The sequence below is a fragment of the Gymnoscopelus braueri genome, assembly GCF_963280865.1.
Source record: "Gymnoscopelus braueri genome assembly, chromosome: 24".
In the NCBI taxonomy this organism is placed as follows: domain Eukaryota; kingdom Metazoa; phylum Chordata; class Actinopteri; order Myctophiformes; family Myctophidae; genus Gymnoscopelus; species Gymnoscopelus braueri.
Genome location: NC_137626.1, coordinates 10,009,147 through 10,030,772, shown reverse-complemented (window position 1 = coordinate 10,030,772; position 21,626 = coordinate 10,009,147). Strand labels below are relative to the sequence as shown.

The 21,626-nt window shown below is 40.0% G+C and overlaps 2 protein-coding genes across 3 annotated transcripts in view; both read right to left on the bottom strand.

Moving 5' to 3' along the window:
* Nucleotides 1–21,626, bottom strand: part of LOC308080764 (NACHT, LRR and PYD domains-containing protein 3-like) — a 167,440-nt gene that overhangs the window by 41,958 nt on the left and 103,856 nt on the right. The gene's annotated exons all lie outside the window — the stretch shown is intronic.
* LOC308080165 (C-type lectin domain family 12 member B-like) lies at nt 4,530–11,853 on the bottom strand (the record flags this gene model as incomplete). Its single annotated transcript, XM_080421942.1, has 7 exons — nt 4,530–4,676; nt 4,809–4,912; nt 5,146–5,288; nt 5,668–5,829; nt 7,926–8,036; nt 10,306–10,467; nt 11,673–11,853. The coding sequence occupies 7 exons, from the start codon at nt 11,851–11,853 to the stop codon at nt 4,556–4,558; spliced, it is 984 nt and encodes a 327-aa protein (XP_080278068.1). The 3' UTR covers nt 4,530–4,555.

The window sequence follows — 21,626 nt, the reverse complement described above, 5'->3', positions numbered from 1 at the left end:
TTATCGGCGGAAAAAAAGTAGTTGGTGTAGTATCTGTTCTGAAACTTTCTCCGCTGCTAAATCCCTGCTGTGTGTGTGTGTGTGTGTGTGTGTGTGTGTGTGTGTGTGTGTGTGTGTGTGTGTGTGTGTGTGTGTGTGTGTGTGTGTGTTAAGCTTAAAATCAAGCTCTCTGCTTGACACCCTGCTTAAACAGATTAATCAGTTGAAATAATTATAGCAACATATGTGAACAAAGATAGGTTCGTCCCGCTAAGCTCTCTGTCTTACAGGTCCTATTTCTATTCTAGTGGATTAATACAACCCACACATAGAAACGCACTTAAGCCTAGGTCATAAAATACTCGCTTCAGCTCGCGGACACTTACATCATAAGGCCACACTCATTCTCAATTATAAGCATTAACTATGAACAACCCAATAATAAATCAATGCTTATAATCACGGTATTTAATGTCCGCTATCCTATATATTGCGTGCACGTTATTGTGGTTACCGGTTTTGGTATTTTGAATCTATTAAATCGTCTAGATCCAAGGTTTTGTTTTAAATTATTGCGGTTAGAGGTAACCCATAAAATCCTTAGATGCACACACCCTGACTTTTATTGTTGAACAAGGAGATCAATCCAATAATGAGAATAACCCATAATGTGACAGTCACAGAACACTCTATAATACTCCTCTTTAAATACAGGAAATATTTTATTACAGGTAATTTGTGTTACAGTTTATAGCAAAAATCAGGTAAAAGTAATTAAATTTTTTAATTAAAAGTAAGTAAATAAATTGGTTACAATATTCAGTTGTTCCATACGGTTATAATATAAATTTAACAATAAAACAGGTTACAGTCTTCAATTATTCAATACAGTTGGTTATAATATCAATTGAACAAGAAAACAGGTTACAGTATTCAATTGAATCACACAATACTTAAAATGCTTATAATGATTAAATACCTCAGAAAATTAAAGCCCCACTGAAAGATGTAGCTCAGTGGTTAAACTCAATTATTCAATCTAACTGTCACTTGAAAAACGCTGATGATCAAATCAATAACTTCTTATAAACTTTCCCTTACTTTCCCTACTTACCTTCTACCTGTTGTGTTTTGGACCGGAGAGGGGATATAAGGTGATCAATCCTATCCTCTCATAGTTACAACCTACTAATAGGATATAAGGGGCAAAGCCTTATCCTGCCTATCACTAAGTTGGGAGCTCTATTCCAAATGTGCACTTAAATTGTAGGCTAATTTTAACGACCCTGTCTGTTATTTAAGTACCTTCCTGCCATGTCTGCACAACTCAGGAGACTATAAGACCCTATTCTGGGTGACATGATTAAGCCTACTCTTAACAGATGAATAGGTATCTAACTTGAGCGTGCAAGAGCCCAAATGTCCCTCTATGCACAACGTTTTAAGGGCCTAAGTTGACCCGGCCCCTTATCACCTCCCACTAGCTCATTGACCGATCCTAACATTTCTCCATCCCCTTACAGGGCTTATCTTTACTGGAAATGAATGCCTATTTTCCCCACCTAGAACCGTTAGCAATAATGATGCTCCACCTCCCTCAAGTTTAATTCCCTCCGGTCACTCATGTGATTTCTAGGTACGCTCCTCTTTCAATGTAATCTGACTATAGTCTGTCTATACTGTCCGTTGAACAGCTCACTACTGCTCATTCAGAACATAAACTATTTATGGCCTGACAGATCGCTGTCTATGGCTTGCTATGTGTATAGTTTTCATTCCTTTAAACTGCCGCTAGTCAAAATAATCGGACTAGCTCTTAGTATTCTACGGCCTCCTTACTTCCTCCTACACATCATACTCTATTTTTCTTCAGGTGCCTTCCTCAACAGTTCAATCTGTTCTCACGTGATTATATCGCATGTTTCTCTAACTAAAAGATCATCCAGTTAGTCACTACAAAATGAAATGGCTTATTAAAGGGATATTTCACTTTCAAAAAAACTTTGGGTCATTTTATTGTCTACCCAGGCTTTTGTGAGCCCCCCAGACGGTTTTTAAGTTGCTTGATTCATTATTTAGATATTTAATATTCATTTTATCAGACACGCCCCCTTCCTATACAAACCCATCATAACTTCAAACTCCATTTTTAACATGTTAGATTCATCAAAAAACCCGTCCTTGGTTCTGGTGACTCACCCTGCCCTCCTAATACGCGAGGGGGCCGTGTTTTTTCGATAACCTTTTTCATTTATTTTATTAATTGTTTTTATCGTATTTAATTTTTGTAATTTTCAAAAAAAAAATATTAAAAATAAATGAAAAAAGTAGGGGGCTCACAAAAGCCTGAGTAGAAGATAATATGACCCAAAGTTTTTTTGAAAGTGAAATATCCCTTTAACTAACTGACCATCCAGTTTAATTACTCCACCCCAATAATGTACACACACAATTATCACCTTCCACTGTTTAACTATTATTATCTTGCCATTACTTTACCCCCTCTTTCTGTCATTAGAGTGTCCTCTAACATATCTGTATCTCATTGAACTTGGGGCCTTCCTGTGGTTTCCTGTTCTCTGCTGCCTTTACAATAAGGCAGTTAGGCCATCACTCGCTTCGCTTTAGGCCATCACAGCCTCTCTCTGCAGTAACCAGATTTACTCTCTACTGAAAAGGTCAAGGTTAGACACTTTAATTATGCATATGGCTTTTACTTGTGAAATATTTACATACTAATCAACCCAAACCATTATTGTCATAATAACACCATAAATTCACCAATCATTTATAAAGCAAATAAACTCAAGCAAATAAATCCAGGCAAATGAACAAAATAAGAAGGTAAGCATAACTCTTTCTCTGAACCTCAGTAACCCCTGCCTATCCAACCCCAACCTTCTGTCAGTCCACATTGTTGTCTTCCCCGTTGTCCAACTCTTACATCCAACGCTTACATCCATTAAGGTATGAAAGTTGAGGGGTGATGAAGGGGAATAAGATGGTGACCTGGGGTCCAGAGAGGGCGAAGTTGGCTCATAGCTAACTGATTCCTCTCTTTCTTCGTCATCAGTGTCGATGGTGGTGGGCTCAGGGGAGTGTGATGTTGGGGTGGTGGGATAGGATATTTAGGATATTTCCTCCTGATGAGTATCCCGATACTGTTGACCTGCTGTGCTTGGAGTGTCCCACCATCCACATCTGTCACCCGCTCTGTACTATCCTGGCCCACCTGTTCTTCTGTGTCACTGATCTCTATCACACTAGGTGTTTCTTTGCTCTCATTTAAGAACTCTCTGTACCACATCACATCAGTCTCTCTTGCCCTCTCGTTTATCAGTTCTCTAAACCTCCCAATCCTCTCTTCAAACCTGTTTCTCTGCCTGTCTCTTTCTCTCCTCCCATTGATCATATCCACTGTCACTGCTAATACTTGATTGTCTGTAGGAGGGACATATGGTTGTTGTTGTGGGGAAGAGGGAAACCTTCTCTCTACCTCTTGCCCCGTCCTAGGTTGCTGTTGTGTGTACAACAGTGGAACCGCATAAGGTTCCCATGATCCTCTCCTTGTTATTCGTGGCCTAATGGGCCTACTGGGGGGTTCCTCAGGAACCTCTGGGGATTCATTTGGTACCCAGGGCACACATGTGCTGTTTGTTTAGTTAAACGGGGGTCGTGGCTATTATCAATTCTGGCCACGCCCACAATACCAAACACACAAATGGGCCATTTCACAATCATATTATTGGATTGTAATTAGTAATGCATGGTTCATTACTTTAAGTATAGTTGCAGCAGGTAAAGGTGGGGCTGTTTTAATTACTCTATGGGCTGCTGGGTCGCTTAACCTACATTATAATTTATCAGTTGAAGCAGCACTAGGCTATGTTATTGTAACGGACCCGACAACGTCAAGACTTTTATTTTGAAGGCTGTAGCCGCAACGCGGAAGCCAGGGTGGCCGGCTGTGTGAAGGGGGGCATGCAATTGTCATATTGCATTTTGAGATGGTGGTTTATGTATGCTCTGTCTACTGTATGGGATAATGTACAATGTATTCTTAATGATTAAGAGTTTATATGAAGTTTAGATATGTTTTGCCAGGTTTATTGATGCAATGATGTTTATTAATTTGACTTTTGATTTATGTATTGTATGTTTTTGTTCCTAGTTTTCACGTTGGGTTCCGAATAAAAATGATAAACTCATCAGTCGAGCTTCAACTCCTTCATGTCCAGCTGGGTCCGCTACAGTTATATGTATTTGAATTTGCACAGGCATTGACCATTGGCAATGGCATATAAAGACTTTGTGATTTTTTCACTTTTCCCAAATAGGCTGTTATCCGATCTGTGTGTCACAATATGACACACAGTTGTAGACAGTAACTAGGTACATTTACTCGACTACTGTCCTTAAGTAAATTTGTGGGGTTAGGGTATTTTAATACAGTAATGCATTGATATGAAAAAGTTTATTGTATTTTTGAATACTTAATTTTATTTTATTTTATTTTATTTAATATATTTATTTTACTTTATCTTAATCAAATTAAGCTGCAGTTTCATCAGTGAAGTTAAGAGGGACAGCACTTCTCACAGATCCAGAAGGTTTGAAATGAACATAAAGTACACATCAATTCTCCATTCCCATGCCAGTAGTATGCACAGTCACCAGACTGTCCACTGACACTGTTCCTGCAGAGTAAACAGCATCATGTTAAGCACTTCCATACAGTCACTCACACACTGTGACTTTGATAGTTACAGTAGCAAAATGTTTTATTTCTCTTTTCCTTAGCTTCTTTTTAACAAAAAAATATTTCTCACCCTGTTGTCAGTGAAGATCCATCCACCCACGTCCATTTCCCCTCCGTCTTGTTCAGACCAATCCAAGAAAATGCATCTCCTTGGCTCAATCCTCTGATGAATTCCTGATCAATGATTGAACCATAATTAATGTTCCTCTTATACATTCAGGGTTTTCTAACACACACACACACACACACACACACACACACACACACACACACACACACACACACACACACACACACACACACACACACACACACACACACACACACACACACACACACACACACACACACACACACACACACACACACACACACACACACACACACACAGTGACAGATACACTAACCTGTTCTTCTGTGCTGTTGATGATCACCAGATGAGCTCCTGTCTTCACACATTGTCCTCGACTTTCCTCCCAAGTTTTCTTCTCAGTAGATCTATAATAACAGCTGCATCCAAACTTCTTCCATCCACTGGGACACGACTTGACTGAACATCAAACAGAAGTTTTAGTTATGGACTCTACTAACAATCATCAATAATTACAATCAATAACCAACTGTTGTTGTTGTTGTTGTTGTTATTATTATAACTGCTCTATCCATAGAGAAGTGATAATAATATTAGTCAGGGATGTAGTGGAGGGTAAACTTAAATATTATATAAATTGTATTTCTGTACCTCTTTTAGAAGATGATGATGATGTATAACTAGTATACATCATCTGTGTGTACTGCACTTATTTCATTATTCATAATTACCAAGGTCACAGAGTCTTTGACATAATATATTGGTAGAGACAGTGATGTAATAGTAGGACATTTACTTTGACGACATTTTCATGTAAGAAAAACTTTTAAAAATACACCTGCTGTCTCTCTCCTAAGCTGGTTCACTTCACTTTCTAATTGGTTTATCTTCAGGGTCAGGTTATCATGTCTGGTCTGAAGCAGGTTGTTCTCCAGGGTCAAGTTGTAATTTCTGGTCTCGCACAGATTTTTCTCAAGGGTCAGGTTGTTGGCTGAATTATCTGCAAAGGACCAAAAGGTGACGATAAACACAGCTGTTGCTACTGAATGATGAAGTAAGGCATCTAGGTTGAAAAGGAGCTTTAAAACTCATTGTCATTGACCAGGTGTGTTTTTATGTGAATAGGTCTCAATAAGTATAATAAAGTACTAGGGAACACACACACCATCTAAAGTGAAGGATTAGCGATGAGCGGGCCGACCCGTAACCCGCGGGTCCCGCCTCCCGCGGGTCAACCCGCGGCGCGGGTGGTCGAGTCAGGATTTCAGAGGCAATTATGCGGGCTGCGGGTGAGCGGGTCAGGCGCTCTCACACGAAAAGAAAAAAAGAAAAACCCTATTTTGAACAACATGCTTGTTTATTTAGCCCATGACAATGTTGTGCTACTGTAGACATTTAAAGCCGCGTTTCAAGCTTGTAGATCTGCTGCCTTTACTACTTTTGTGTGACGCTGTAGTTAGTATGATCAAGTAGGGCGTTAATTTACGGGGGGAAAAAACAGAAAAAGTCACTGTAATGACACGCCCCAAACAGGGAGGCCAAGTTTTAAAGTGATTAATGAATGTATGGTTGCAGAAAGAAAACAAGCGTCTATAAGTGTCTACATTTAAATAATACATCTAAAATCACATTAATCTGCAATAAACATTCAGTGGTGAAGGAAATATGAATAAAATACCAGAGTTGAGGTTAATGTTAAAGAGGTGGTGCCATGGTTTTGCACTTTTTCTGTTTTTCATGTGTCTATGAGGTTGATAGAACTTCATTAAGCCCCCTGGTGGTGTTTTTATGGTGTTTTATGTCTTCTCTGGCTATTTTGAGTTTCTACCTGGAGGCTGAAACCTTGAGGGTCAAACGTGCCAATAGAGAAACAGCGCTTTAGTGACATAGTAAAAACATACCCTCCCCCTCATTATCATAACACAACAGGTGTGGGCATGAGGAGGAGGAGGGACTAGGACAGGTGGGTGGTGCTAAGGTGGTGGAGGAAGTGCTAAGGCTAGAACCAGGTATACTTAATGAACTGGAAGTGTGTCCACATAAAAACATAATTTTAACAATTTCTGTACACTTTTTTGAAAAAAAATCTTCCTCCTAGTATAACCACAATACCTGATGATTATGTTTTAGGGGGGGGGGATCACTGAAAATCACGGCACCCCGTCTTTAAAAGAGCGCTATATAAATCTGAGCTATTATGATGATGGTTATCTTTTTTTTCCCACCGAGGGCGGGTTGAGCCATATGGGTTCGCGGGGCGGGTTGAGGCGGGTTGGGTTCCGTGGCGGGGCGGGGCGGGTCATGAAAAAACCCGACCCGCACATCACTATGAAGGATACATCAATATGAAGACACTAGTATCATGTTATTGTTTTAAGTGCATGAATGTGACCTTTGACCATCTGATACTCACAATCCATTACCTTGTCAACATGTATAATAAATTAACCCTATCCAAAGTTAAGCATGGTAAGTTGAAGTTCCTTGTGTGAGACACAAGTGCAATTTTATTGTTATAAGTGCATTAATTTGATATTTGCTTAAGAAGAATGCAAGCACCAGCTACAACTCAACCACAATGGCTGGGTGCACGGCTCAGAAAAAGTCAAATCAATCAAAGCACAAAGATCACAGCACTCACAAAATGTCCTTTAAGTACCGAATACCCCATAAGTTTAAAATAATTACTACTTTATTATTCATATATTTTATAATCTTGCGATCTTAAAGGAGAGATCCAGTCATTTTAGGTGTTTGCTTTGATGTGTCGCTAATCACTCACCAACATACCAGGGGTAGTTGACTTTTCAGCTCAAAAGGGAAAAAACGAACTTTGGAGCTGCTAAAATAGGCGATTTTCGTTTATCCACATTTCTCCATTATGCCAGTGGAAGGGGTCTCCACAATGGACAACAGGGGCTTCTATGAAAAAAGTCAACTGCCCCTGGTGAGTGTTGGTGAGTGATTAGCGACACATCAAAGCAAACAGCTAAAATGACTGGATCTCTCCTTTAATAAAGAGTATCTAAACAACATTTTGTGAGTGCTGTGATCTTTCTGCTTTGGTGAATTTAACTTTGACCATGTGATACTTACAGTATGCAAGTATGCCAATGATTCCTGCTACTAGCAGAACACACAGCAGCATAAGACACACTGCAGGCACTCTGAAATAGTCTTTCTGGATGATGTGTTCTCTCTGGACAACTGGGGCACATTAATTAGTAAAACAGAGTTCAAAATTAATATGATCAGCTTCAATGTTTCATCTCAAAGAACACAGAATGAACAGTATTAAAGTGATTTGGTGCAATGAACTCAGAACCTCTTCATCTTCAATTTCTGCAGAACATGCAATTGTTACTTTCTCAAAACATCTCATCACATCATTAAATGAGTGGAGAAATAAAACTCAAGAATGAACAGGTTCTAACATTCATAATGTTTCTTTGGATGATGTGTAACCTGGTGTCGACTGCAAAACGTAAATACATTAAGAAATGACCACACCACGAGCATAGATTAAGTTTAGGTTGTGAAATACGTAACATATTTACTGCCAATACTTACATTACGTTTCCCCAGTATGTATATATTACGTATTCAAAAATTTAAATATGCATGTTAAGTGTTTGAAGTGACGTTTTCTCATGCCAATGAAAAAAAAAACGTCTTTGAATTGAGACAGACAGACAGACAGAGCGAAAGAAAGAAAGAAAGACATACACAGACAGAGACCGAGAGACAGACAGACAGACAGACAGACAGACAGACAGACAGACAGACAGACAGACAGACAGACAGACAGAGTTCTATTTGTCAATATTGTGTTAACAATAACTGTTTACATTCATGCCAATAAAGCTATTTGAAATGACTTGAACCTGTAAGGCTTCAAAGGATTCAAAGGGCAACCTGAACCACCCACAACATTGACATTGACATTGTGTCAATGTTGAGTGTGATTGCGGACTCAAATGATGTCTCTATTGTTGTCTTTTGAGCTTGCCTTTACTGTGGCTATTGGGGGGAGGGGTTAGGGGGGAGTCACTTCAAACACTTAACATACATACGTTTGACATTTTCAATATAACGAAAAAACATCACATGGATGCACCTGGGACGTATCATCAGTGTTGTAGCCTGGGGTCATAGGATGTTTCGGGTCTCGCAACATACACCCTCGCCCAGGTGACCCAGCCAGGGTTGATCAAGCCCCGACTTACGTCCCAGGTAGCTACCCACGGTCAGTCCTAAATAGGGAAAGACAGGGCCACTCAATACGCTTGTCCGAAACTACTCTGCCAGGAATAGGGGAGAGGAGAGTGTAACTGCCATAATGGGTTGTAATTTGTTACATTTTTCATTTCTATACGTAATATTTATCATTTATTTGTCCTAAACTTTGGTTTATCATATATTTGTAGCACCGGAAGGTCTAATTGTCTTTATCAAGCCGGAACACTTTATAAGGTCTGGTTTCATGCAGATTCACAAGCGTGTTACACTGATACACTTCCGCTCACTAAGGAGCGTATTGTTTGAGTGTGTGCGGGACGGAATAAGGTACTTGTCTTTGCTTTATAAATGTGTACATTTACGTTCCTATCATGTGTCGTCTTTATGTTGATTTGATGTATTTTGTTCCAGTTGTGCGTTGCTGTTGCCGACCATGGATTCGCTCTCTCATTCCCTTTGGTTTATGTGCAGTCAGCGAGGTGTGTTTGTGTTTCAGTCATGTGTTTGTTACATTCATGTTGTTTATACTTTAATGTTCCATTATTTATGTGTGTGTATTGTTTATGCTTTGTTTTGTACAGTTTTACGTTGTTGGATTGTTTGCCAGTAAGAGTGCAATAAATCTACCAGTATGAGGAACAACCTGAGTCGTTTATGGGACCAAAGGCAGTGATAGAGAGGCTCTGGCACGTGGAGGGGCTAGGCTCTGTGGATGGCCTCCTGGCCGGGCTCCTCCTCCGTCTCACCAGGTCCAGGACCTGAGCGTTGCATCAGACTCCCCCGCTCCAAACATTTAATTCTGGTGTGATGGTGTCTTGGCCCGTGGTGGTACTGCAGGCTCCCTTTGCGGCTTGCTTGAATGGCCCTCCTAAAGGCCTCACCGTGGATTTGTTGGGCTCCTTCCTCACGGAAGACACAGACTGGGGCGCCAACCCAAACTGCTCCCGGATGCCGTCTACATTCCGGCTGTCACCCGTCTCTCCGGTGGTCACCAATCTATTCCTGGTTGTCACGTAGTCTATAAATTCCTATGAGCCTATATGTAATATACTACTGGGCATACATAACAAATGTAAGTATTTGCAGTAAATATGTATATGTCGCATTTCGCAACCTAACATAATCTATGCACGTTTTCGTGGTGTGGTTATTACTTACTTATCCATTGTACGTTTGCTAATAAGATCGTGTTGTGATCTGAGAAGAGAGAAAAACACTCTAGTGTGTTACTGTGTACCTTGATCTCCTGTAACCCCCTGTGAGCCAGAGCCTTGATCCCGGAGGCTGTCAGCTCCTTCATAGATGTAAACCTCTCTCACCACCCTCTCTCCTCTCTCCTCCTGCCTCTCCTCCCTGGCTCCTCCATCGTACCTCACACGCTTTGATTTGACTGGCTTTCCTGAAATATCAAACATGTTTCAAAGTGAAATATCCCTTTAAGTGATTTGGTGCCCAAACCCTAATGGACCCAGGAAATTTGTTTCAATATATAGGACGGTTCCCAGAACTGATCCAGTGAATGTCCAAGAGGCGAGTAATAGAATGGGACCCGACCCAAAGCCAATAGGCGGTCATAATAAATCTCCAACCTACAGTATATGGGTCCCATGTTATGTCTTATAGGTACGTATAGGGTAACTCTGGTCCATAGCATTAGAGGGAATTCTCCTTAAGCCAAAGGGGAGAATTCTCCCCTTTGCAGTCAATGGTGTTTACCGCCAAAGGGGAGAATTCTCCCCTTTTTGTCTTTTTTTGTCTTTTTTTTCCTAAAATGTTTCTCTAATTTTTGAGTATTAATTTTTAAAACTTGTTTAAAAACGCTGGCAGTGGGTGGGTGAGTACATTGTGAATAAACTCTGGCACTCAAACGCTATGGACTTTCGAGCCTTTGCGCACGCACCACAGGCTGTGCAGCCTCTCGTCTGTTGTAAAAAAAAAACGCTTTCGCTACTCACCAAAACAAAGACGGTTTTATGGAGTTGTAAGCCTAGTGGGAACACTCTGAAACCCGAACCTCACGTCTAAAATACACTATTTGGCCAGAAAATTTAATATTTCACCGGAAGGAAAAATCTGGTCCAGGAAAAATTCCGTTGACCATGCAGATCTGTAGAGGGTGCAGTGGAGTAACCAAATGTTTTTTTTTCCTTCCAGTGAAATATTTTCTTTTCTGGCCAAAACAAAAAGAAAGATGCCAATGTATCCGGTAGAAGACTCAAAGGAGTCTCTTTGAGTCTCCTACCGGAGAGACCGCCGATCATCAAATTATTGGCTTAGGACTGTGACAAAAAACAAAAAATCTATGGTGTAATTGATAGAAAATAAGTAAATTTTGGGGTGAACTATTCCTTTGAGGAGAACTCCTTCTAGCGCTATGGACCAATAGGGTACTCAGAACGCCTTCATATTCAATTTCTGCTGAAAAGCTCATGTATCTAATGTACATTAATGTAGTTGAAAATGTCTTCATCTTACAACATTCAATTGGGATTTTCTCAAAAATGTCACATTGCTTGTTACCATTGGTAACCAGTAACCACTACTTTAAATGTAGAGTGACAAGCTGCTGAGAGATGTGAGAGTGTGTTATTATATGTACTCTACCTTGATCTCCTGTCACCCCTTGTGAGCCAGAGCCTTGGTCTCTCAGACTGTCTGCTCCTTCATAGATGGAAACCTCTCTCACCACCTTCTCTCCTCTCTCCTGCTGTCTCTCCTTCCTGACTCCTCCAGCAGACCTCACACGATTTGATTTGACTGGCTTGTCAGAAATATCTGCAGACATCTTAATGAATGCCAAAAAGTAACTCAAGTTAATTAGAAAATGTATATGTTAATAATGCACATAATTCTGCATTAACCACATGAACCCTAGTGTCCGGGGCGAATATTTGGCAAAAGATAGCAGATCTATAAGCTCACAACTCATCACATTGCAACTCGTTGTGAGCTTGTAGATCCGATATTTTCTGCAAAGCTATTTGGTGTAGAGGAGAAAAAGGGAGAGGTCTTGGTTCAGACCCCTGGGGGACTCCAGTCAATGAACTATATAGCGTTTAAGTGGTTAAGTGATAATGTGCTATATTATCACTATACACTATATATCAAAATGTAAATGTTATCTTACTTTGTCCAATATCGGTGTTGTCCTACATTGGGTTTCATTGTTGTACAATAGAGCTGCTCTGTCGATGTCATCTCTATGGACAACTGGAGGATATTAGTACAACAGAGTTCAACATTAAAATTATCAGCTTCAATGTTTCATGTCATAACACACAGAGTGAACATTACAGTGTGACGGCCCCAGGCATGTTTATTAGCCGGTTTGTCTGACATTTAAGACAGGTAGCTGATGAGTCTATCGGTCTGCAGCTGGATGGAGGCCTTTTCAAGGCTGTGGCTATTTTGGTCTCTCTCTACTTTAGGCAAGGAGCCCATTTTGGTCTGGTTGTACTTGTTTCTATTGTTCTTCACCATACAATATTGTATACAATGTTGTATGGTGACTACAAACTATAGTTTATGCATTGATCACTCATACAACACTCTTTCACCTCATATCTAGTGACCTCATTCATGAGTTATGATTTTCTTTCCATATTATTATTATTTCCAAATAATATATGAAAATGAAATAAAATGTTACATACAGGATTAAAGCAAGTAGTAGCAAGTACTGTAGTTGCACACCTCCTCCTCGCCCTCTCCTCTTCCCTCCTTTCTCCACCTTTCTCCCCATCCCACCCCTCTTCTCCTCTCCCCTTTGGTTGTGTGGGTTCATGTTCCATCAGTGCATGTAATTAACCCTCTAAGATTTCGCATGTTTCCAGGGACTGTTACTACAGACCCCCAGCTGCAGATCAAGAGTGTGATTGCGGACTGGGCCTCTCCATGGAGCATGACTGTGGATTGCTACTATATTATATTACCGTATACCATATATTATCTTAACATTCTTATACTATACCGTTATATACATCTTTTAAATACTATATTATATTATTACTATCTTTATATGTATTATTGTTAAAGCGGCACTATCTATGTAACTTTTTAACAACAATATAGCATATTATGTCCCATGCACACAATTATAAAGTTACATGTTTAAGCAATAACAATCATCCTTCCATAAATGTATAGACTCAGGGGGGTCCCAGCTATTGGAACAGTAGACTTGGGCATCGACTGATGACTCATCAGTCGATGCTCAGCCCAAGTAGGCTACTGTTCCAATCCTCAAGTTCGCATCTGACCAAACTTGGCTACAGATCAAATACCCGTATGTGAACTTGATCCGCCCACTTTACCGAGGATCCATCAGAGCTGACTCGTGAGCACTTTTCACAGCAGATTGCTTAAAATGCAACACCACCGGAGTGACCGGACCCAGACCGCCAGCTTTTGAAAAACAGAACCAATGGCGCAAACGGACCGTGGTAAGAAATGTCCGAATTATTTTTTCGTATTGCCACAACATTCAAGTCTAAAATAAAATTTAAGATTTATTTTAGACTTGAATGTTGTTAATTAACTGCAAATCAGTGGCTGATTTGTGCACCGAACTTTCGGACGTTTGAGTAGCCGGCTAGCCGCTGTTAACCCGGCCGCAGATGACCGGTCCGTCAGACTACATACCCAACCTAAGAAGCCTTATTTGTGGCCAGTCCTTTTGAAAGTGTCCACTGGTTCAGTTGGGTCTTTCTTTGTAGTGGTTCAAATTAGATCTAATTAGTTGTGGATATATTTATCGGACATCTATAGTCTCAGCTAATTTTGGGGAGATATAACTGCCTCTGACTAATGTTTGATATGTGTTTATGCGAGTATATTAACGTTATTTTACTTCAATGGAAGGTATACGTCCAGGGAGTTCATTCTGCGCTGAGCTATCAACAAGACTTTTTCACCAAGCAAGAGGACTTCATCCAGAGAAATATGCTTTGTGTTTATCAGTTGTGGAAAAAGTACTCAAATTTTTTACTTTAGTCAAAGTAACAATAGTGCAATGTAGAAATACTCTGTTACAAGTAAAAGTCCTACAAAGTAGCCTACAAAGGTAATCAAAATGTATTTAAATACCAAAAGTAGAAAGTAGGCCTACTCATGCAGAATGTCCAATTTCACAAGTTTCTAATGTATACAATGTATAGCCTACACATCTTTTGAAAATAGCAGACATACAACAAGACCTACAAATGAGCTTGTAGATCTGCTATTTTCAAATGGCCGAAATGTAGGGCTGAAGTGGTTAATGTATGTTTTGTAATAATCTAAATCTACAAAGTAACTACTAAAATGTTCAAATAATTGTAGTGGAGTAAAAGTAGTACAATATTTGCCTCTGAGACGTAGTGGAGTAGAAGGCCTTTGCAGACAGGGTCCGATTTTTATCGTTGCGTTTTTTTTTTTTTGCTGCATGATTAAAACGCATCGGATTTGGTGTGCAATGCTGTGCGTATTCCGAAAAAAAAACTCTAATTTTCCCGGGAAAATAATAGTCACCGCCCCCCTATTATTATTTTTAAATTGTATGGCACATATATACCCTGAATAATGTCTGTAGCCTACAGTGTAGTGCTCAAAGCATGTGAGCCTGAAGACGTTCCACCGTGGCCCGTGCGTATTTGGCCACCACCTGCATTTCTTCAGTGTTTGCCAGTGGATTGCCATGTATTCAGTGATGGTATAAGCTTATCTTTGTCATGAATCACACCAAAATGTTGTCATGATGATTGGAATATAGCCTATGCATTTAACGAGTAGGTAATTTCACTGAGGACATTTCCTACTCCAGGGGGTAGTCACGCATCAGGTGTGAAACCCAAACACAGAGGTTCACTACTATCATTTGTATTTTATTCTATCACTATACATAATGTTATATCATTGACCTATATGGTGTTATATCCACAAGGATGGAGTGATTACAAAAGGTTATGTCTGTATCAGAAATGACTTTGGGACAGATGGGAACTGCATGGGAAACTATTGTTAAACTTACTGAGTGACACATTACTTTACCTGGGCGACACCTTCACATAGTTGTAATTGAATGTTGACATGAAATAATAATCCCGTTTAGTTTAGTGTTTCAGTGGCGCGATTAAAAAATACAGGTCGTAGAGGTGACAGCGCTACTCTGCGCCCGTGAAAAGACTAGGATAAACGTAGGATTCGCAGTGATGTCACTATCATGCCATGTCAGGGAAACCACGCCCCTGGAGCCGATCTACAAGCTTACAATGCAATGCAAGTATTAACCTATATAACAGACTAGCATATTTTCTCATCAACAGTTGACAGCGAACGGATGCACAAGACCGCCGTCTCCATCTATTTCTCCGTGGTTTCCCCAAATCCCCAATGCGGTCCCAATTCCAAATCACGCCTGAGCCTCAACCTCTCTCCGCTGTGTGGATAACGAGATCATAGACTCGGCGTTGCCTGCGCATATTTATTTGTACAATCAATCCATGAACTTTTCCCGGCCGCCTTCTCGTGCCGGTCCGCGGTCCGGTGGTTCGAAACCTCAGTCTGACCTAGGCTACCCCATCCTTTAATTCAGTGCGCCCTGAAAACGGGCTCAGCTGTTTTCCATAATATATTTTCCCAAATAAGGGAGTTGTGCAGTGCACCCCTCCTTGCCCCACCACGTTTAGGACAGGATCACAAATTACCTGAACATTTCTGTAGTGATAGTTTTGATTGACAATGTGTAAACATTAATGGAGGTGGCTGATGTGTGGGATGTGACCTACTCCATCCAACCCGATCTCCTGCAGTCCAAGAGCACCTGCACTGGCAAAGGTATGGCATTTGAGCATTGGGTTTCTGTCTGAGGTTCCTAGGCTAAAAGCTCAAGACCAAGTTGGGAGACGTCACTCTCCGGGAAAATATTCCAGCGGTCCCAATATCAAGCGCAGCCTATACGCTGTTTAAATATGTCAGAGGAGCCAGATGCCATTATATTATAGGCAACAGAGATCTAAAATATTGTCAATGCTCTTGTTTAAATATGTGACGGGGATCTATATTTTAAATATATTGTTAAAGTTTTGTATTCGCTATGTTGTCATACTGTAGAGCAGTATATGGGTGCTAAGATATATAAACACAATGAGCCGTCATGATATTATACTTTTATTTATATTTTATTAATATGACACAATGATATTTGTATAATGTGTTTGATATGGCATTGGTCAAATAGCATGTAAATGAACTGATTTCTTATTGGCCAGTCGAAAAAAAAACGCTTGCGAAAAGACGCACGAATCGAACTGCGATTGGAAAAAAAAACGCTACGCCGCGCAGCCACTTGCCGCACGGCAAATTCGGAGCCGGTGTGCATGAGGTCATAGAGAACCATGTTCGGTTTTTTTTTGTGTGCAAAAAATCGCACCCTGTCTGCAAAGGCCTTAAGTAGGCTACTACAAATTAGAAATACTCCAGTAAAGTAAAACTACCTCAAAATTGGACTTAGTAGCCTACTTGAGTAAATATAGTTACTTTCCACCACTGGTGTTTATTAATATTTATCAAGCTTGATTCATGTCATATATGCCTATACATCATTGTATTCCTCTACTCTTTATTTTGTCATTCCATCAATTTCATTCTGGTTATTTATATTTTGGAAATAAAATGTGAGGTCTACTCTTATGTGTACGATTTTGTCTGACTTAGGCCACTTTGACTTTTGTATGTGTGAATGTAAGTTTTTCTTATTATATATTTCTTATTTTTCTTCTTCTTCTTATGATGTGCACTGTTATATTTAATATTTACTATTTGCTATTTACTTTTAACTCCCTACATATATTCCACAATGACAGTACTATATTTTCAAATGTGTTAATACCATTAGGCTATGTATATATATATGTATATATATATATATATATATATATATATATATATATATATATATATATATATATATATAGTTTTATATTCTATAATCACTCAATACACGAGTGGGGGAAACAAATTATTACTTAATAGCCTAAACTACAAAAAGCCAAAGAAGTGCCATATTCCTACAACATCACGTCACCTTGCCAGCCTCCCGTTCTGATAAACTTTATTCCAAACGGGTAATTATTTGGTCCAGTGCTCCCAGACTCTTGCCAACGCACGAACGCTTCTCACCCTCAATCGCCTCCTGACTCCAGGGATACGGGATAGGTGGGCACTAGGGACATCTGGGCACCTCGATGTAAAATTGGCTATTTTGTCCAAAATGTTAAAACATGAAATATTTCAAATATGGTCTTAAGTAAAGTACAGTATACATGATGTGAACGTGCACGGTACATCATTATCACTTAACTAAGTCTAATAAGTGTAGGCTACCTAATATTAGCCCCATTGGAAGTTTTGGAACCTTTACATCGGAGGACTGTATAGCTCCGAGATGAGGTCCCGTTCCACACCGTCGCGTGCCGGCAGGTGACGACACCGGCGAAAATTGGCCACTATGCATGATTCTTACCCTTTCCCCCACATCGTATCCAAAAAGTAAAGGTAGTCCAGATGTTTTAAATTTTAGCGGCCAAGAAAATATTACCGACGGGTTCAAACGAGCGTTTAAATCGCTTATTTAGTCAGCCTGTGCCATGTTTTCCCAATGCAATCTTACTGGAGCAGTACAGCGCATGCGGACGGGGGTTGACTGGCCACAGGCTGACTAAAAAAGCGATTTAAACGCTTGTTTCAACCCGTTGGTAAAAATGTCTTGGACGATAAAATGTAAAACATCTGAGAGAAGGCGGACTGACCATACTTTTGTGCGGAAAAGTGTAAGAATCATGCATAGTATTAGTAGGCCTAGTGGCCAATATTCGCCGGTGTCGTCACCTGCCGGCACCCGACACTGTGGAGCCTCATCTCGGAGCTATACAGCAGAGGGAGAGGTTCCAAATGGGGCTAGTAATAAAACACTAGTAAAAGGTGTTAGTATGATAATAACTTGATATTCCGATTGGAGCTAACTAAAATCAGACTTTATCCTTCAAATTCTCGTTTATGCCCCAAAATGACTGGATATACAGGTTTTGTAGCAATTGTAAATATTAGACCTTGATTGTCGAATGTTTAAGCATGTTATAATCATATATAGGCTACTTTACCTTTGTAGAACATTTTTCAAATATTTAAAAAAAAAACATTTTGGATAAAATAGCCAATTTTACATCGAGATGCCCAGATGTCCCAAGTGTCCACCTATCCTGTTACCCTGGTGGGTAACAGTCATTTAAGTTGTTACACAATCGGTCAGTATCATAATAAATAATAGCCATATGGTTCACATGATGCTTGTATACAAGCGTCATGGTGCCGAGTCCCCCTGGTCTAAAGTTGTGTTCGATTTTTTTCACATTGCCATCTCTCACATAAACATAAACGTTCAGATTTCAAATATAAAGTGCTTACCACCGAGCCACGGATGTTACAAGGCGATGCGGACCGCGATGAGTACCCGTATCTCCCGTATTGTTCAATAAAAAGCATTTTAATCCCATCGCCAGCCATTTTCTCCAAATTGTCTCCGATACTTTCAACCATGCGACACTAATGGTTGGGAGGTGTATTGCACTCTGATACATTACAAAAAAAAAAAAAAAGGCCGGCGATGGGATTAAAATGCTTTTTATTGAACAATACGGGAGATACGGGTACTCATCACGGTCCGCATCGCCTTGTAACATCCGTGGCTCGGTGGTAAGCACTTTATATTTGAAATCTGAACGTTTATGTTTATGTGAGAGATGGCAATGTGAAAATCGAACACAACTTTAGACCAGGGGGACTCGGCACCATGACTGTCATGGTATGACAGTCATGTTTCAGGGCTAAATAAATAAATACCAAATGGCATATTTCTATAAGGTTTTAGGTCTATAGGTAAATACATTATATTAACAAAAACGATGTTTTAACATTTATATATCTAGATATGCTAGATATATATCTTATGTTTATATCATTTTATATTGTAAAATGTGCGTTATACTCCCGTACTGTAGTACTCGCAAGTTTGTAGGCTACTCCCGAGGCGAACTTGCAAGTCTGAACTTCCATGAACGCAAGTCCGTGCTTCCCAAGTTCGGGTATTGGCAGAATCGCGGAACGTTTAGAATATTTGGCGGTCCCGTTTTCATTTTGCACAAGATCAGTGGTTGCAATAGCCATGGTTCACATGACGCTTGTGACAGTCATGTTTCATCGCTATGGTTGCAATAACCTGCCCCACAATACTTCACAGAGTGTTAAGCTGTGACGAAATAAACCCATCAAATGTAACAACGTGTACGTTCCGTAATGTAATTCTAATGGGGAAAGCTGTGTGTTGTTTCACCCGAAAAAGTAATGGCAGATCCGGCCACGCTCCTAAATAATAAATGTGGCTATTAAATGAGTTTCATCCTGGCTTTTGCCAAGGCATCAAGGCAGAACTGCCAGTCAAAGGGACGACTGGCCAATCACAGCGCATCCTCACCGGACATGCTTGCAGAGAATATTGGGTAATGAAGTCAAAGATGTTGGCTGCCATGTTATTTGTCTCTAGGCCTACTGATAGGCCTACGGTACCCCAAACTACAATTTAGCTTTAATGCTACTTGTATTTGCTTGTATCTCCCCTTCTGCCTCTTTCCCTGTCTCTCCTTCTGTCTGTCTGTCTGTCTGTTGAATTGACCATTTTAAAATGCACATAATGGTTATTTCCATCTTTACCGTGCACTTTTCCTGCACTCTGACACAACTCAATTGTCATTCGTCCAACATGGTGGCGTGTCCCATTGGAAAATACTACTTTAAACATTGGGTGACAAGCTGCTGTAGTAAGGCGAGAAGAAGAGAGGAACATTTCGGGAGCACCGTGGAGAGCGGAATGCCCTTCTGTGCTCTTCTGTTCTTTCCTCTCCTGCTCTTACTCTCTGTCCTCTCTCTTTTCGCCAAAACTACAAAATGATGGTGTGCATGAAAAATAACATCACCCACTTCTTTACACCAATACACCAGTGATGTGACAATAAAGTTGATTCTTAAGTGCAATACTCTGTACCTTGATCTCCTGTAACCCCTGTGAGCCAGAGCCTCTGGCTTGATCTCGGAGGCTGTCTGCTCCTTCATAGATGGAAACCTCTCTCACCACCTTCTCTCCTCTCTCCTCCTGCCTCTCCTCCCTGGCTCCTCCATCGTACCTCACACGCTTTGATTTGGCTATCTTGCCATAAATATCTGTAGACATCTTAAGGAATGACATAACAAAGTAACACAAGTTAATTAGTGGTTACATGTTAATAATGTACATATATCGTTAATTAAGTGATTACAATATAATGAACAATTCCTAATTATATTTACGTGTTATGTCACTCACTTTGTCCCAATATCGGTGTTGTCCTACATTGGGTTTCATTGTTGTACAATAGAGCCGGTCCAAAGATGTCATCTCTCTGGACAACTGGAGGATATTAAACAGAGTTCAACATTAATATTATATGATCAGCTTCAAAGTTTCCTGTCATAACACACAGAGTGAATATTACAGAGTGACAGCCCAAGGCTTGTTTACCAGCCGGTTTGTCTGACATGTTGGCTGCTCTTACTTGTGCTCATCAGTTATGATTTTCTTTCCTCATTATCATTTATAAATATATCTGGACTAACTGATACTCACTACTGTGGAAGTAAATTTGGCACAATGGACTCACAGCTCGAGGTCTTCAAGGGTCCAAAATGATGGACCAAAGAAATTCGTTTTAAGACTGGATTCCAATTTGTTTTAATGACAGACCGAACCCTATTAGACCGGTGAAATTCGTTCCGAGATCTGATTGGTTCAGAGATGTTACAGAACCAACCTGTTGCATGTCCAAGGAGGGAGAGCAGAGACCAAGATCTGAGGGTCAGGTATTATACCCAATAATTATAATTGCTATTAAAAAGGCCCTTCTACCAGTAGATGAGAGTGAAAGGCTGCTCCATAATGGAATAGCAGCTACATAGCAGCCCACAATTAAGTGAAAATTAAATGAAATTGCATGTTACAAACAGGATTAAAACAAGAGATACAGTAGCTTACTGTATTTCTATTACTCAGTTTTTTGTTTCTGTGGTGATACCCTGTTCTATAATGTAGGTAGGCCTATGCACTTCAAATGAAAGGTAAATTCATTTACAAAGAAAGCAAGAGTTATCATTATATCTTTATATTATCCGCTTCAATGTTTAACACAGAGCGAATATTAGTTAAGTGGACTAAGAGTTCTTAGTCCATCATTTTGGACCGGAGGTCTTCACTAAATGATGGACCCAAACCCTCATGGACCGGCATTCAGATCTGGTATTACAGTATATATGGACCCAATAAACCCAATCCTACTATATAATTGGAGTAACCTCTGTCTGTCTTGGGTGGTGGGTGGTCGACCGGGTATGGGCTAGTAATTATAATTGCTATTAAAAATACCATTCCACCATGGTAGACTAGAATAGAGGGCAGTGATAGGCTATACTCATAATGGAGTAGCTACATAGTAGCCT